We start from the raw sequence: 16,135 nt of genomic DNA, 5'->3' as shown, positions 1-16,135 counted from the left end.
TTTGAAACAATGGTAGGCGAAGCGGCAGCGGCGCCCCACGTGCGTAAAATTGCATTGCTTCATTTGTTCCTGTCTAATAATGTTTCCTTAATTTGTATGAGAGAACAGAATTGGAACATAAGGATCAGCTTCTCTGCGCAGTGCAAATTTTGTACAGTGGCCACGCCATCTTTCATAGGGGCTCACGTGGGCCGTCTAAGCGCTTGTTATTGCGTTCCGATACGTGAGAGGCGCGCTGCCTTTCAAGGTATTTAGGCAGGAAATACGAGCTTAGGAGTGCCGCGACAATTACGGAAGCAAATGGGCTTGTCGTCCGGAGTTCTCCACTCGGTAGGGTTGCGGTATTTGGGAGGGGAATACCGATCACTGTGAGGCGTAGCTGTCGGCACCGGTTGGGGGTAACGTGGGGAGATGGAGCAGGCAGCAGGAAAACCGAGGTTGGCAAATTTTTGCCGCACAACTGCCTGAATGAGGGAGATCGCTGGGGCTGCGTGGTTGGTCAATGGTGGGGTCAGGTGGGCGTGGATGGAATGGCGCAGGACTTGTAGCCTCGAGCTCGGGGCGAACAATACGGGCGATGTGCTCATTTAAGGGCGGTGAAGCGGTAAGGTCCGCGCCAGACGACGTCGCAGCCGTGTTAGGGAGCCGGGAGAACTGTGGAATGACGCGGCCGCTTTTCGCGACCTCAAAGCGTCGGCATTCCTTGACAATGACGTCGATGGTGGACACATTGTTGAAAACCAACAAGTTGAACGCGTCGTCCGCGATCCCTTTGAGCACGTGGCCGACTTTGTCAACCTCGGCCATGTTGTCGTCGACTTACCGGCAAAGAGCGAGCACGTCTTGTATGTACGAGACATACGATGCAGTAGAAGACTGAACTCTGTCAGCAAGCTCTATTCTAGCAGCTAGCTACCGACCGGTGGGATTTCCAAAGAGGTCGCTGAGCGTCTACTTGAAAGCATCTCAGCTAGAGATTTCCTCCTCGTGTGTCCGGAACCAGGCACGAGGAGTTCCGCCCAAGTAGAATAGGACATGTCGACATTATCTTGGCCGGAGAATATGCCAGGATCGCGGGGGTTGGTAACCGTAACGTACGTTGTTGGTGGGGTCGCAGGAGTAGAAGGAGCCGAGGTGTCGTCAACGGGAGCCATGGCGGAAAGCAGGACGGTGCGGCCGCTGCGGAGCTCCGTGGCGAGGACGGGGAACGGCACTCTCCACCAAAATGATACGCGAACGAAAGATTAAGAACTGGAGACTATTTACAAAGTATTTACAAAAGATGATGCAGCGCTGGCCAGTTCAGCCGACAGCTCGAGAGCCAGAGAGCGTTCGTCGTCTTCGTCGGGGCGCCCGCGTGCATAGGCCACAAGAAACACGCTTATGCGTGTATCAATATTGATGATAAATGATTCACCCGATTCCTCACTCAGCTTGCTCACACCAGGGCGACCAAACACAGCCATTAAAGTGGCCTTGAACGAGGACCAAGTCGGAAAATCGGACTTATGGTTGTTGTACGAGTGACTGGCCACACCCGTGAGATAGAGGAGCATGCTGCTCAGCTTTCCGGGGTCATCCCATTTGTTGTGGGTGCTTACACTCTCAGATGTCGTCAGCCAGTCCTCCACGTCGGTGTCGTCCGCGCCACTGAAAATGACAGGTTCCCTGAGGCAAGGCACACCAGAGCACATGACTGACTGAGGAGGCGCTTGCTGGGATGGAGTAGGAGCTGTTAGCTGGAATGCGTCTTCACGCATGGCTGGGCGCAGAGTACGGGATCGAAGTTCTAGGATTGACGTTGTCGGCCGAAGTACCCTCCGAAGTCACCAGCGTTTGGGCTGACCGTCAGAGCAGGGCACGGGCGCTCAGAACGAGCGGCGTTCCCCGAGTAAAAGCGCTGAATAGATTGACCCACTAAAAAGCTCTGGAGAGGACGGCCCATTATAGCCTTCCTCTTCGCAACATTATTAGTAAGTAATTATGTAATCAGGCGAAATAAAAGAAACAGTCTGACTTGCTACAAATGGCAGCAAACAATACCATGGTTCTGCCCAGCTACATGGCACTCGCATACATTTCAATACTGGCACAAGTTACGTTCGACATCATCTATAAAAGCGTAATAAAGAAACATATCAAGCACGAAAATGTTATCTATATCCAAGCGTAAGAGTAAGAGCGTGGCAGTTACTTTCTAAATTTGAAACGTGCACCTATATATACGCTACCGTGATCAGAGTGTACTCCGCTTTGTTGTGTTTGGATCGTGCAAATGTCTAAGATCTTCTCGCAGGGAACCAGCCAGCTCGAAAAAAAATGGCCGTGACCGAGAACTGGCAGGGAAAGGCTCGAGCGGTTCGTGGAGCGCGGAAGAATTCATAACGTTTCCCGTGCGCCCGCCTCGTCAAGGCCGTCGATCGAGAGGACTGCCAACTGACGAGCGGAGCTTCAGCGAGCGCCGCCAGGTAGTGCGGGCGTATTTCTCTACGGCCGTCAAGGGATGGATCGAGTCAGCGAGTGTCTACAAGCACACTTTCCCGAACTGGCCGCTTGAAGACTCGCTACTCCACAGGCACCTTTCTGCCGCGCAATTGGCGCGCTACGACTACTGGTGGAACTCGGTGTTCTTCCAAATGGGCGCCTTCGCCGAGCCCCTCTTCTATCCAGACGCCTCCATGTCCGCAAACTACGGAGGGCTGGGTTTCTTGGTGGCGAGAAACCTCTTCAAGGCCTTCGACTTCAAGGTTAGCCTTTATTCGTGTCCTGAGCAAGACGCTGTGCATCACTAAAGAAGATATAAAGCTGCCCGTTTAACGTTACGGCTGCAAGTCTCTACACAATGACTACGTCACGCTTTTCACTGTGCAACTGGTCCATTTCGTGCATATGTTGAATATACTATAGACTATATTTGGTGTTATTTGCGCTTAAAAACTCCAGGCAATTGTTACAGGTAGTTCAGGCGCTGTAACATCATTATGATATTGTGAAAGAATCACTAAAGTTCTTGTGATTATTAATGCGCTTATCGGTAATACCGTACTGGACAACTCCCAGAATTGTGAACTGTGGTTTCAATTGCAAGCGGTAACATATGACTGAAAAAAGAAGCGAGAGACAATAAAAAATTACAGGGTCTCTTAAGATCTCTCATATGAGGTGAGCGGCGAAAGTCTACTCTTCCTCCTCTAATTATTTGCCGCTTTCGCTTTGCCTCTTCTTTTTCTCTTCTTTCTTTTAGTCATTAATGCTCACTACTAAGCATTTTTAGTCATTTGTAATGAATTGTGGTCATCACAAGCTGTTGTTAGACATGTTGGTCATATCAGTTATTAGTAGTCATTAGAAGTCATTTCAGTCATTATTAGTCATTACTGGCATTACTAAGCAGTTTAGTCGTTTCTAATGAACTATAGTCGTTACAAGTTGTGGTTAGACATATTGGTGATTTCGTATTCAATACAAGTCACTTCAGTCATTATTAGTAATTACTGCTCACTAGCTATAAGCATTTTAGTCATTTGTAATCAATTGTGGTCATTACAAGCCGACGTTAGACATATTGATCAATTCGTAGTAATTAGTAGTCATTACAAGTCATTTTTAGTCATTATTAGTCATTATTAACTTCTACCAATGACTAATAATGAGTACTAATGACTTGTAATCACTACAAATGACTAAATCATTCACTAACTGTCACTATCAATTATTTTTCATTCGTTAATCTATCTTTAATCTGTCTTCATATGGCGTGATGACGCTTTGACGGACACTCCGGTGGTCAGGTCTGCTAACACAAACTTCACCATGAGCCTAGAAAGGCTTTCGCATTAAAAAAACAGCATTTTAAACCGCCAGAGCTTGAAACAATCAATTTAAGTCAGCTTAAACAAGAGTGATATTACACATTTCTTTCTTGCTAAAACATGTTTCAACTATCTTGATAGCTTACGTCCAAGGGCGCCTAAAAGCGGCATTTATTTTTTGTGCACTTTACGGCAATAAAACACTAATCCTCACCAATTCCCATATACTGAAGAAAGCGAAAATTAGCGTGAGAAGTTAGTTCACGGAGTCTGTTAGATCTTCTTGGAGTTCTGGCCGCGAAGCCATTTAGCATTGTTTCGAGTAGCACACTTTTCAATTGGAGGGTTGCAGCATCGCGAAAGAGTTGAACAACGGGCTGCTATAGACACAGATGCATTGAAACGCAAGGAAGGTCACACTTGAACGGGCGACCACGTCTACGGGTTGTCGTTTGGCTTTGAGAAACAGGCAATGTCCAAGAACCGATCGACAATTGTGAAAGACTTCTGCTCACTCTTGTGTCCTTTTGCTGCAAGGATTTTTAGACAAATGAGAAATATTTCTGCTCGCTTTTGTGTCCTTCACGGCAAGGATTGTTCGACAACTGTGAAAGATTTCCGCTCGCTCTTGCGTCCGTCGCAGCGGGGCACCCGGCTGGACGCCAAGCGCCAACTTCGTGACTGGATGTCCCATTCTAGCCGGCGGTCGTACGAGCGTAAGAGGGCGTGCGCAGGACACGACGACGAAGTGCTGGCTCACGTCGCCGCGCTGGAGATCGCGTTCGCCGCTTTCGTTCGCTCGACGGCCGAGAGCAGGAGCGGCGACGAAGGCCATCCGGAGCGCCGCTTGCTTCCGGGCCAGAGCGAGACGTTGTCTCCCGAGATGCTCTTCTTCCTCGTCTACTGTCGCGCCTTGTGCGACTCGCCGCTGGGCTGCGGAGAGGTTCTGAAGCGTGTGAAGCGCTTCGGTCGAGCATTTCAGTGCAGCCAGGACTCGCCGATGGCTTCGATGCCCAGCTGCACCTTCTTCGCGGAATGAGCGCGCTGAGCTGTGCACAGACGGAACTTTGCCCGAAGGGCCCAGAGGAGATTATTGTGCTGCAGTGTTGTTAACCTTCCTTGCCGTACTGTGTCTGCGTACGGTGTACTGTGCTTTGTCGTAATGTCATCACTTTCCTTCGGTATAGCCCCGCATTTATCAGAAAATACTGTTCGTACGAATTCGCTTCATTTTAGCTTGCGTTTGTGCTTAGCGGTGCAGTAGGAGCGCATGGACTGGTAGTGTCTGCACCGATTGGCTGTTAGTACTTGCCACGGAAACTGCTTGCCTGAAAGAGCGGCGAGGACAGTGTTACTAAGACAAAAGTATTTCAGAGGCTACTCACTTTTGCTGTCAGCGGCTAATATAGCTAGTTTTTGTTGAATTGAGTTACCTTTTCATTATATTCGGTCAGTTAATGCTTCTAGCGCTTTTCCACTCTAATACAGCTGTGTAGGTAACGGAGTGGTGCAGTTCTATAAAGCTATAGGCTTATGGAAAGTGCACGTATGAAATGTGCAGAATATCAGTTATAAGCCGATTCAGACTGCAGTCGTTTTCTGTAACTCTTGCAGCAGCTTTTCAAAAGCTACGGATGAGGTGAAAGTATGATTAGCCAAAAATGCATAAACAATTGTTTTGAAATCGCAGTATACCCATCGTAAAAAATTTACAAGGCTAGTAATCCTTTAGTAGAAAACTACTTCATAAGCTACTGCTAGCTTAACTCCCTGCTATGCTCTAACTATCAAGGTCAGCTAGCAGTAGCCTCTCAGCTAGCCCGAAGTCATTAAATGTAATGACCTGGGGAGGCATTAAGTGCTGGAGACAATGAAAGCTGGGATGAAACGCTCATATCATATTGTGTACATCTTTTTTGTCGTTATTTCTTGCTAGCTTTACCATTTGTTCAGAAACTATAACATTTCACGTGACGACGTTGTTTTCTATGCATAAGATACATTTTAACGGCAGGTATTCTTTTTAGATCCAGTTCGCGCTGCTGTGAAAGACGACATTGTGAAATGACTTTATGATAGCATCAGTAGACAGGACAATATTGAAGGTTGGCTTGACACCAACGTGCTTTTTATTGTGCATGCCTACAGATTTCGGTGTATGCTCCTGCTTTACCAGATCACTGCAGAACCGCTTTTGCAGAGCGCGCTGTAGTGACTCGAGCACAGCGTGATGTGTCCACCGAATTTCGAAAATTATCGTGTGTATCAATAATTATCTTAGGTTTCGCGTCCGCGATTTTACAAGCAATGTATAGTTGCTGTCTATTGTCACCGGCAAAGCAGTAAAGTTAGGTGTGGGAACATAACCGTGTTCTGAGGTACAGTGAAGCGTAGTCGCCGGAGTTAGGACCTTTACATGACTGCAAGGTGGGATGCTAAAGCGCTTACTGCAAAAAGTTTTATTTTACAGTTAATATAGTTGTTATGGTCTGAAAGCGCTGGTTGTTTTGATATTTACCGGTGTTTATCGCTGGAGGCCCAGAATGGATTGCCGGTATAAAGGAGTAGAGAAACAGCTGTTTATTATAGTTGAAAGAAAGCAACTACAGAGAGGTAGGGATGCACTGCTTTTGATGTCGTGGTGCCGCACGCGCCCGTGCTAACGTCGTCGCCTTCGAGCATTTTAGCATCCTTGCGACGTACCAATACTCGTGGGGCTTGTTGCTCATTAAGGTTCTTGCTCTTGCAGCTTTTTCCAGGTAATTATCGCATAAGGTGGCGCCCAAATAAAAACATTACTTTGTAAGAACGTATTTTGCCGCCTTTCTGTGATTTGGGCCATTTACCACAGTTGGCTTCGAAACTTTCTTTCGTTGATAGCAACAACGACTCCAGGCTTGTTGGAAGTATATATAGGTCTTCAATTTTTTATCATGTGTGCTGAACACGACTATCGGATGTACACCCCCTAATTATCGGCGCCACAGTTGGCTCAAAGTGTATCCGTAGTCGCTTTTTGTCACTCGAAGACTTTGATTCTCTTGCAGTTGCCAGACTATATTATTTTGCCAAGTCACGCCTGAATCCAGGCGATCGAAAGGCGAGCACAAGCTTCTATTTACCTGTCCCTACTATCTCTTCAGCAGGAGTAGGCTCGTGTTGGTCGCCGTCGCTGACAATCGTTCTTTCTTTTGGTCCTCGGCTCTTTCAAAGATTTAGGCATCTTCTTCAATCAAAACGTCTTGGCACCGAGATCCCTGACCAGTCCCGAAATATTTTCTATTCCAGCGCCAAATTTCAGACGTGCCTTCTCGCTGCGGAAGAGGCCCTGTAGAGGGGCATTATTGGCCCCAGATGCCACCTCCTCGGAGAAACCTGAAGTTCCTTACGATTGTTCCATCATGCTCCTTTTGGAATTCCATATTTTTTATGAATTTTCGTTGCAGATTTTCCAGCCTTTGCAGCCCAACGTCTAGCTTGTCTTTCAGCTCATGAATGCATAGAGGCCTAGGCAATTGGGCGTGGTGCCGTCCTTGTGATATCACGGCATCGTCTCCGGTGTCTCCAGAATCCTTCAAGAGGTCCTTGTGCTTCACTGAAGGTCACCGTGATCCGTTATCGAATCCGGGGTATTCTATTTCGGGGAGTGACGTGATTTGTTCGGAGAGAGAGGAAAAAACTTTATTTTCAGGTTGTGCGGGTGTGGTGAAAAGGCCCTCAGTCCAGAGCCTCGCTTATAGCCTTCTTCAATCCAGCACTAATAAACGGCGCATGGTATCGTTCGTCGTCGGCGCTGGTAGCTTCTGTCAGCCACTCGACATGGGGTTTAGAGGGAAGGTTTATGGAAGCAGACAGGGAAGGCGGACGTGGTCCACAGGACCAGAGGAAAATGTTTCTTCGTTTGAGAAACGCGTGAGGACTCGTGACTACTCTCGGCCCCATGTGTGCAGAAAGGTCTGTGACTTCGCCGTGCAATGGCAAGCCTATGTCTGTTTCGACGTCATGCCCTTCCGACTACGAATTTCCTGCAGTAATCTGCCCCGATAAATACTTTGATGTTCGGCTCATACTGTACTTGTAGGTCAGGCATATCAGATTGTAGAAGGTTTTTGTCCAGGTTCCTGAAAGCTTCCCGATCTTGAAGCACGAGCAGGTAATTGCAACGTAGCGGTACTTCGAGTGCCCCAATTTCCACTTCATTTTAGCAGTACTGGCTTTGCAGTTCGATCGGCACTTTCTTGTAAAGTTTAGGGAGAAACTTCGAGTTTCCAAAACCGCAAACTGCAAGTTGTTCCATGCAGTGGCATTACGCTTTTCCGGCAGGCTTTCTGTAACGAAGCCGTGTTCCGGCTTCCTGCGCCGAATAGCATCCTGGCGAAGTGTCACTTCACTATACCTTGGGCCCTAAATTGACCTGCCTGTAGCAGGATTATTCGCTGCGAGGAGTGTCGAACTGGGAACTGTTCTCAATGTTTGACGAGCACCAGCGCTACCTATGCAAGGGCGAAGGAAACAGGACCTCAAAACTTTTCTTCGTCCTCGTCTAGCTAGCGCTGCTGCTTGCTAAATATGAACTTCCATCAACTGGTCCAAGTTTTCCTACTCTTGTCGTCAGTGTTTCTTGCTTTTTCAGTTTTCAGCTTGGATCGCAAATGGCCGTTATACTGCGTCCTTTACAAATTGTGCAGCGAAGTATCATTGCATTCATGCATTCCCCAGCACGATGGAACTGTTTTGCGTAGCGTAAACAGCATCCAAACTTTTGTAATTTACTTTCCTCTCCCTTATTGGGGGATCAGACGTGCAGGTATACGATGTCTGACCTTTCGTATAGCATAAGACGCATCAGTCTAGGGAAAGCTTTACAGTTAACATATAGGCCGATCTTTGTTCAACATCCTTTACTTGGTTTTTGTTTAGCGTCGACTTTGAACTCGGATCATTCGCACTTGAAGTCATCGTAAAGGTGTGCTCACAAGTTCGGACTTCAAGACTAAGAAAATCGAGAAGAGATATTTCGTTCTATACGCTACCAGATCCAAGTGCTGATCTTTGCGACAAAAGACGCTTATTGTATTTGAGCACGATCTCTTGCGACAAACATTGGATGATAACGGCCTTAAGCCAACACTTTGGCCTTTGATGTTGACTTCGAGGCTCTCGAGAGACCTGAAAGGCGCCTGTATCGTCTCGTGTAGTTTGAGTTCCTCCAAGTCACCGCAGCATTGCACCTTGTGCAAATCCACCGGACGCCTCATATGGTCGTTGATGATGAGAAGTCGACCCGAACCGTTCTTTCAAAAGGTCGATGGTGGTTCGATACCTCTGGTTAGTAGTCGGAAAACCTCTGATCACTGCTTCACTTTACCCGTAAATTAGCTTCGAGGTTACTCCAGCTTGTCAACGTACGCTAACGGGTCGTTCTGGTGAATAGGCAAGTCAAATTGGTCCCCAAATTTTTAGCACTCCATAAGATCTCCATGGAATTTCAGGACCTCAAGTTTCGGTAGCCTGACCTAGGCGCGTGATTGTTGGAATGTCGGTATAGCCTGAGAGACCTGTGACGTTGCAGGTTGAAGTTAGAGTTGCAGAAGCGCAATGCGCGCTTATTCATAATGGTAATTAATAGCTGGTACGGTCTAATGCTGTTAACCTCTTCCTGTAGGTCTTCATACACAGCAAATTCTTCAATCTGACTATCGAATTCAGCGAGTGCAGCCTCCTTTTGCTGCAAGATATTCAGTCGTTCAGTCAGCTCATCTATTGGCGTCGGCGTCGTCTCCGTGAGCGCTTTGATATTGTTGATGAAACCCGTAGTCACAGCTCCACCCATGGCTGAAAGTTCAGAATGAATGTCGGGACAAAATTGAGACATTCTGTAGTTTTACGTGCCAAAACTGGGATCTCATTATGACACGCCATAGTGAGGGACTCGAGATTAATTTTTTCCCTTGGGGTTCTTTAACGTGCACCCAATACCCGGCACACTGCGTTTTAAGCATTAAATGCTTTTAGTTCCCGTTGTCGGCAACCTTCTAACGACCTTGAGCCAAAAACCAGTGCCGTTATCCGGGCACTCAAACGAGAACAACCGGGCAAATTACGAGAACAAAACAAGATCATCCGGGCAACCAGTCAAAACCGCACTACATACGCTACTTACTTCCCAAACAAGTTTCGCTTCCAAGTTCTTCCAAACGTCTGTTCACAATGTCACTCAAGCAGTAACTTCTAGTACGCTGAAGTTTTATTTGTCATTCATTTCCAATAGCGACGTTCAAAAGGCAAATAGAGGGCACCATACACTTGATTGTCATCTTTAGGCGCTGAGACAGTTGCCTGTGCTCTTTTCTACGCCAGCGGTCCGTGAGGTCCGCGGCGCGTCCGGCGCGCCTGTAGTGCCGGTAACGTCCGGCGTACCGCGGATGGCTGCTTGACCAAGACGAAACTTGTAGTGCGGTACTGTCTGTGACAGGAAACTATTGCATCCGTATGGACCAGTGCACTGTATGGCGTGGTGTGCTGTACGTGGTGTGGTAGGGTGTACCATTGCGAACATGCACTACACCTATTCGAAGATTGTCGCCAGTATCATCTCCAAGCAATCTGCTTTGCCGGTAGCCATATCATGCTTACATCTTCTCTCGATTAAGGGAGAGCCAGCATTTTCTTTTGTTTTTGTTTTTATTTCGCCCCGCTCTAAATGCGGCTGACGTGGCCGGATTTGATCCTGCAACGTGTGCTTAGCAGCGGAACGTTCAAGCTACTAAGCAACCATGGTGGGTCATGTGGCAGGATGGTTGGGGGTTCTGGATGTTGGTATGTCGATGGGAGGACGCACGATTTTTTTTTCGGTTTTGTTCAGTGGGCTTGCTTCATCTGTAGGGAACTTCAACGTTGAATCTTAATCCTGGTCACAGCACCATTACGTTGAAGACCAAGGAAGCAGAGCAGGTAGACATCTAGCCATTTTGGGAGGCTGAAATAACAACTAAAAAAGTGCAACAGATATAACGCGCCTTGTTGTAATATACATCCAGCGAAGGTTTCGTTAAACGCAGAAAGAGTGGTTAAACTGTGTTATTTATTGTGTGTTTTTAATGTCAGTGCAAGGTCATACCGAATACTTTATTCAGGTCTTTCGAGAGTCCAGTACTATGTATTGTAAATTAAACGCAAATGTCTTATATAGCGTTTATTCGCAAGTTTCGTAGGGGACACTGGCGTGTTCGCGCTGAGTGTCTTTTAAAACTACAGGGGAACACTTTATAAGCACACTTTAAACCATAGTTCGATTTCTTTATTACGACTCTAATTTCATCTATGTAGACGAGCAACACGCATCTTGTTGCATGTCCTTTGTTGCGGCAGGTGGAGGCAGTATAAAAAGCAGAGGCATATACTCCGTAAAGTATTAAACGCAGCGATGCGCGTTGATGGAATGTATGCCTCGCACAAACACGTGGTCAATGATACCGCCTATTCTGCATGTTGGGAGGTAGTCTGTGGAGCTAGGTTTGAACAATGCCAACCCGTACGTCGTCTTCATGAAATCGGGGATCCACCTGCTATCTACCCTCTGAATGTTGGCGTTGAAGTTGCGCGTTAGGATGAGCGGAATGGTCTTGTCCTTTTCACACTCTTGTTGGAAACTCAGCGCTGACGCCCGTTGTTGCAAATGGGTCGCAAGCCCCAAGGGTAGCGTTGGCCTGGCGGCCTGGGGCACAACTGGAAGCATCCGAAGGTCCCGGCAAAGCATGAGTCGACTGGTAACAGAACAACTTGTTTATTCTAGCATCGCAAAAGAGCGGGCGGTCAGGTCGACCGAAGTGGAGAGACGGGAGAGCACGTAACTCCGGAAGAAATCGGAGCCTCTCTCCTGGCGTCCGGGGGCAGCTGCTCTTATACTCTCGGCGTCGCGGGCAAGAAGGAAGGTCACGGGATGAGACCACGTGACGGCGGGCACGGACAGGCTGAGAGACACGTTGAGACGAGTGTAGTGACGCATCCGCCAAGCCGGCGCCGGTCAGGCCTCCTCGCTTCACACTTGGGGAGCTCCTCTCCCCGGCTGCCGCGCTTTGACAAGCGTGGGCACACACGCACACACGAAGACACGTGGCACTGAAACACGCCTGGACGCGCTTGGCGGGGAGGCTTTGCGGCAGCTCCGAACGGGCGAAAATGTCCGCCGCTTTGAACGAAGCCCCGGCGTCCGTTGCATCCGCGCCGGCTATACCGCGCGTCGTAGGCGAAACGTAACAGACCGCCCCGCCGGGGAAGGAGATCCCGATGGTCAGGGGACTGCATCCGCTGTCCGGAGGGATGTCGCTCGATGATGCTCATAACCGAAGTCGGTGGTCCCTCGGCGTTTCTTGAGCGCAGCGCACCGAGAAGGCCTCGTTCTCACGTTCAGGTTCACACAGGACACTGCAAAGTGACTTCGGGAGAGTTGCCATTTTTGTTCTCGTTCCCAGCAAGCGTTAGAACTGCGCCGAAACTCAGCCGCTCAGTCAGCAAGCACGAAACAACCCTCACTAAGCCATGCCAGGCTCTTTCCCCTTTTATACTACTGCCTAGTTCCTTACAGTAGTCTAGCAGCACTCAGAACGCGTCCACAAATTGGAAAATTGCACTAGAAAGCACATCATCACTTTGAAACACTACACAAAAGCAATATGTTAAAAATCCTGCCTCAGGAAGAAAAACATCAGTAACAAACAATTCTGAGGCTGATTCCTACGTTAGGGGCTTCGACTTAAGCCATCGGCGTTACCGTTGAGACTCCCCTTTTTGTAACGCACCTCAAAGGAATGTTGTTGCAAAGCGAGGCTCCAGCGCAGGAGGCGGCCATTTGTGGAAGAGATGGTCTGCAGCCATTGGAGAGGGCAGTGATCCGTCTCGAAGCATGCGAAGCGGAGAACGCAGCGAGCGACCGTACACTAGCTCAGCTGGCGAAAACCCCGTAGCCGCATGCGGCGCGGTCTTTAATGCCAACGTCACCCCAGGCAGACACAGCTCCCAGTCAGTTTGTTGTTCAAACCACAATGCTCTCAACACGCGCTTCATGACGGAGTGGAGCTTCTCAACGGAATTCGACTGTGGGTGGTACACTGAGCTGTCTAACAGCTTTACCCCACACCTTTCGAGAAAGGCTGTCGTCAAAGGGCTAGCAAACACTGTGTCCTGATCTGACTGGATTTCCGCAGGAAAACCAATTCGCGCAAAAATGGACAGTAGTGCATTGACTATCTCAACTGAGCTCAGTTCTTTAAGCGGCACTGCTTCAGGGAACTTTGTCGCTGGGCAGATCACAGTCAAAATGTGTCTGTACCCCGTGGTTGTTACCGGCAGAGGTCCCACTGTATCAATAACGAGCCGTCTAAAAGGCTCCGTAATGATAGGTACCAACTTCAACGGCGCCCTCGATTTGTCCCCTGGTTTGCCCACCCGCTGACAGGTGTCACATGTCCTCACAAAGTGGTCTGCGTCCCGAAAACACCCTGGCCAATAGTACTCTTGCAAGAGACGGTCCTTAGTTTTCTTAACTCCTAGGTGTCCGGACCACGAACCCCCATGCGACAAGCGCAACAGATCCTGACGGTAGCACTGAGGCACGATCAGCTGATCGAACTCCACTCCCCTGCGGTCTAGATACTTCCGGTACAGGACCCCACCTCTTTGCACAAAACGAGCATTTTTCTTGGCGATACCTTCCTTGACAATGCAGCGTATGTTTTCTAGGCTGCCATCCTTCTTTTGCTCGGCTATCAAAGCCGCCCGGCTGACTTTTAGCAACCTATTAAGTCCGCCTGACGTAGGCGCGATGAGCAAATCTGCAGATAGCTCTTCTAACTTTCCCGCATCGGGAATTTCCTCTCCAGTATCTGGTGCCTTTAACGCTACAGGCTCAATTTTATTCAGTTCGGGCGTGCTCTGAATATCAGCTTGCTGCGCCTCTGACCCTTTCTCATTGTTCGACAACGTCGGCCCCGCAACTACCGCCTTTGCAGCGAGCTCCCGAACCTTCGATCTGGTTAAGGCCTGAACGCTAGCCTCACCAAACAAAAGCCCCTTCTCGCGCAGGAGGTGATCGGACCTGTTCGAAAATAGGTACGGGTACTGGGGGGGCAGCATAGATGACACTGCGGCCTCCGTCTCAAGCGCTCCGAAAGGTCCTTCAATAAGCACTTTTGCTACGGGCAGACACACGCTATGAGCTTCCACGGCTTGCTTGATCCATGCGCACTCGCCCGTGAACATATCGGGTTCTACGTAAGAGGGGTGAACTACATCCATTGTAGCTGCGGAATCGCGAAGCACTCGGCACTCTTTCCCGTTCACGAGGAGGTCTCGCATGTAAGGCTCGAGAAGCTTCATGTTCTCGTCAGTGCTGCATAATGACAAAAACACGACTTTTGTTTTTGTTTCTGGACACTGCGCCGAAAAGTGACCCGGCTTCTGGCACGTATAACAAACGCGCGCTTGCCTCGTCTCGAACCGCTTTCTGCGTTCGGCTTCGGTTGCCGCCGTTTCCTTACGTTCGGTCGGACTGCTTTCACTCGCATCCGCACTACGTGTGTTCCCCTTTGCTCTCATGGGCGTGAACTTCGGCCTCTCAAACTTGGAGCCAAATTCACCCTTTTGACCGTCCTTAGCTCCGCGAGCCCGACGCGTCACAAACTCCTCGGCTAGCTCAGCGGCTCTAGCCACCGTACTAACGTCTGGCCTATCCAAGACCCAGTACCGCACGTTCTCAGGTAACCGACTATAAAACTGTTCCAGCCCGAAACACTGCAGAACTTTTTCGTGGTCACCAAACGCTTTCTCTTCTTTGAGCCACTCCTGCACGTTTGACATAAGCCTGTACGCAAACTCTGTATATGACTCACTTCTGCCTTTCTCATTTTCCCGAAACTTCCGACGGAACGCCTCCGCTGACAGCCTGTACTTTTTTAGCAGACTCGATTTCACTTTGTCGAAATCCTCTGCCTCCTCTCTCTTCAAGCGAGCAACTACGTCGGCCGCCTCGCCGGGTAACAAAGTGAGCAAGCGCTGTGGCCACGTTTCCCGAGAGAACCCCTGCTTCTCGCACGTTCGCTCAAAGTTAACCAGGAACAAACCAATGTCCTCTCCAAGCTTAAACGGCCGCATCAGGTCAGTCATATTGAAAAATACTCGTTCTCCTGCACCGTGTGCCTGACTTCCATTACGAGCGCGTTCCATCTCTATCTCGAGACGCTTCATTTCCAAAGCGTGTTGACGGTCGCGCTCTTTTTCTTGTTGCTCTCGCTCTTTCTGTTCTTTAAGTTCGCGCTCCTCTTTCTCTTTCTGTTCTTTAAGTTCACGCTCCTGTTTCTCTTTTTGTTCTTTAAGTTCGCGCTCCTGTCTTTTTGCCCGCTCCTCAATGGTCTCAAGGCATTCCGACAGCTCGTCATCCTCAGCTTCTAACTCAAGAATAGCCCTTAGCAGTTCTGGTTTTCTGAGTTTGTCTGAGACATCCAGACCCAACTCTCTTGCAAGCTCCAGCAATATCGGTTTGCGCAACGACTTCAAATCCATGGCTGCTCTGAATGCTGCTTTCTCTACTGCCTACTATTGTCTTGCCGCAAACTAACCCGGCAGCAACGACAACCACAATTACCAGCTCTGTTTCTGACACTAACAAAAGCCTGGCAAAACTCGGAAGAAGAAAGTCGCGCACTCACCAAACCTCGCAGCCAAGAATTCAGCGCAGTCGTTCCGCTGCAGGCAACCAGTCATCACACAGGGCTCGTTGCACTGCTCCCGGATGGTTGTTGTGCTGCTCAGCATACAGTCAACTGCATATCTTCGCTGCTGGCCTCCGTTGTCGCGATCTCACCGCTGGCAGACAGTTGTTGGAAACTCAGCGCTGACGCCCGTTGTTGCAAATGGGTCGCAAGCCCCAAGGGTAGCGTTGGCCTGGCGGCCTGGGGCACAACTGGAAGCATCCGAAGGTCCCGGCAAAGCATGAGTCGACTGGTAACAGAACAACTTGTTTATTCTAGCATCGCAAAAGAGCGGGCGGTCAGGTCGACCGAAGTGGAGAGACGGGAGAGCACGTAACTCAACGGAAGAAATCGGAGCCTCTCTCCTGGCGTCCGGGGGCAGCTGCTCTTATACTCTCGGCGTCGCGGGCAAGAAGGAAGGTCACGGGATGAGACCACGTGACGGCGGGGCACGGACAGGCTGAGAGACACGTTGAGACGAGTGTAGTGACGCATCCGCCAAGCCGGCGCCGGTCAGGCCTCCTCGCTTCACACTTGGGGAGCTCCTCTCCCCGGCTGCCGCGCTTTGACAAACGT

At 49.3% G+C, this 16,135-nt stretch overlaps 1 protein-coding gene across 3 annotated transcripts in view; it reads left to right on the top strand.

Annotated features, from left to right (window-relative positions):
* The window catches only part of LOC126537753 (uncharacterized), a 60,639-nt gene that overhangs the window by 31,750 nt on the left and 12,754 nt on the right, over positions 1 to 16,135 (top strand). For 2 of the 3 annotated variants that reach the window (XM_050184841.3, XM_055074528.2), the window contains 2 exons: positions 2,297 to 2,747; positions 4,456 to 5,825. In XM_050184841.3, the coding sequence (XP_050040798.2) occupies positions 2,297 to 2,747; positions 4,456 to 4,851 (847 nt within the window). In that variant the 3' untranslated portion in view covers positions 4,852 to 5,825. Of the gene's footprint in view, positions 1 to 2,296; positions 2,748 to 4,455; positions 5,826 to 16,135 lie in introns of those variants that run through there. The other variant, XM_072287943.1, reaches the window with a different exon arrangement.

Source organism: Dermacentor andersoni, chromosome 4, assembly GCF_023375885.2.
Source record: "Dermacentor andersoni chromosome 4, qqDerAnde1_hic_scaffold, whole genome shotgun sequence".
NCBI lineage: Eukaryota > Metazoa > Arthropoda > Arachnida > Ixodida > Ixodidae > Dermacentor > Dermacentor andersoni.
This window is presented reverse-complemented; position numbering and strand designations above follow the sequence as displayed.